The sequence below is a fragment of the Penaeus monodon genome, chromosome 24 (genome assembly GCF_015228065.2).
Source record: "Penaeus monodon isolate SGIC_2016 chromosome 24, NSTDA_Pmon_1, whole genome shotgun sequence".
Taxonomy (NCBI): Eukaryota; Metazoa; Arthropoda; class Malacostraca; order Decapoda; family Penaeidae; genus Penaeus; species Penaeus monodon.
The window spans coordinates 39,461,767-39,462,378 of record NC_051409.1 but is presented as its reverse complement, the minus strand read 5'-3'; the positions used below and the strand labels follow the sequence as shown (position 1 = coordinate 39,462,378).

Below are 612 nucleotides of genomic sequence, written 5' to 3'. Positions count from 1 at the left end.
CACCACCAGGTCCACAAGGGGGGGGGGCGGGTTAGTCTTAATCTTCTATCCTAGGGGGATCATTACACTTCCCTACTTATCCTATAAACAGATGCCAATAAAAGTGCGCTTCCTCAACTAAGTCAAGAAAACTGCTATCAAAATTACGTTAATCCAAGGCACTGAATTGCATATACATTTGTGCAAACCCTTACCACAACACAAGAAAAATGTAGATTAAATATTGAAACTGAAAGATCCGTAATCAAATGCTCAAACTCAAAATTGACAAAAACTCCCCAAAATTGGATCAGCAACAAAAACAAACGAAGATCCTCTTAAATCATCTCCCTTTGGCGACCCAGGAAAAACGCTAAACTACCACCCCACCTCAATCATTCCCGTAACATGTATATACAAACTATATAAAACAACTGAGAAGTAGCACAATGTCGTTCTAACCTTTATAGTTTTGTTCTGAAGACGTAGACCGTTAAGCTGGTTGATGGCTCTCTCGGCGTCATCCTGCCGGACGTAATTTACAAATCCGTAGCCAAGACTCTGTCCTGCAGGGGGGAGAGAAAAGGGACCTTCAGAAAAGGGGAAGCTTTGTTCTACTTTCGCGTCATGTCT

At 41.8% G+C, this 612-nt stretch overlaps 1 protein-coding gene across 8 annotated transcripts in view; it reads right to left on the bottom strand.

Annotated features, from left to right (window-relative positions):
- The window catches only part of LOC119588791 (ELAV-like protein 1), a gene marked incomplete at its 5' end in the record, with an annotated part of 73,233 nt that overhangs the window by 18,857 nt on the left and 53,764 nt on the right, over window positions 1-612 (bottom strand). For all 8 annotated transcript variants that reach the window (XM_037937436.1, XM_037937438.1, XM_037937440.1 and 5 more), the window contains 1 exon segment: window positions 442-545. In XM_037937436.1, coding sequence (XP_037793364.1) covers window positions 442-545 — 104 coding nt within the window.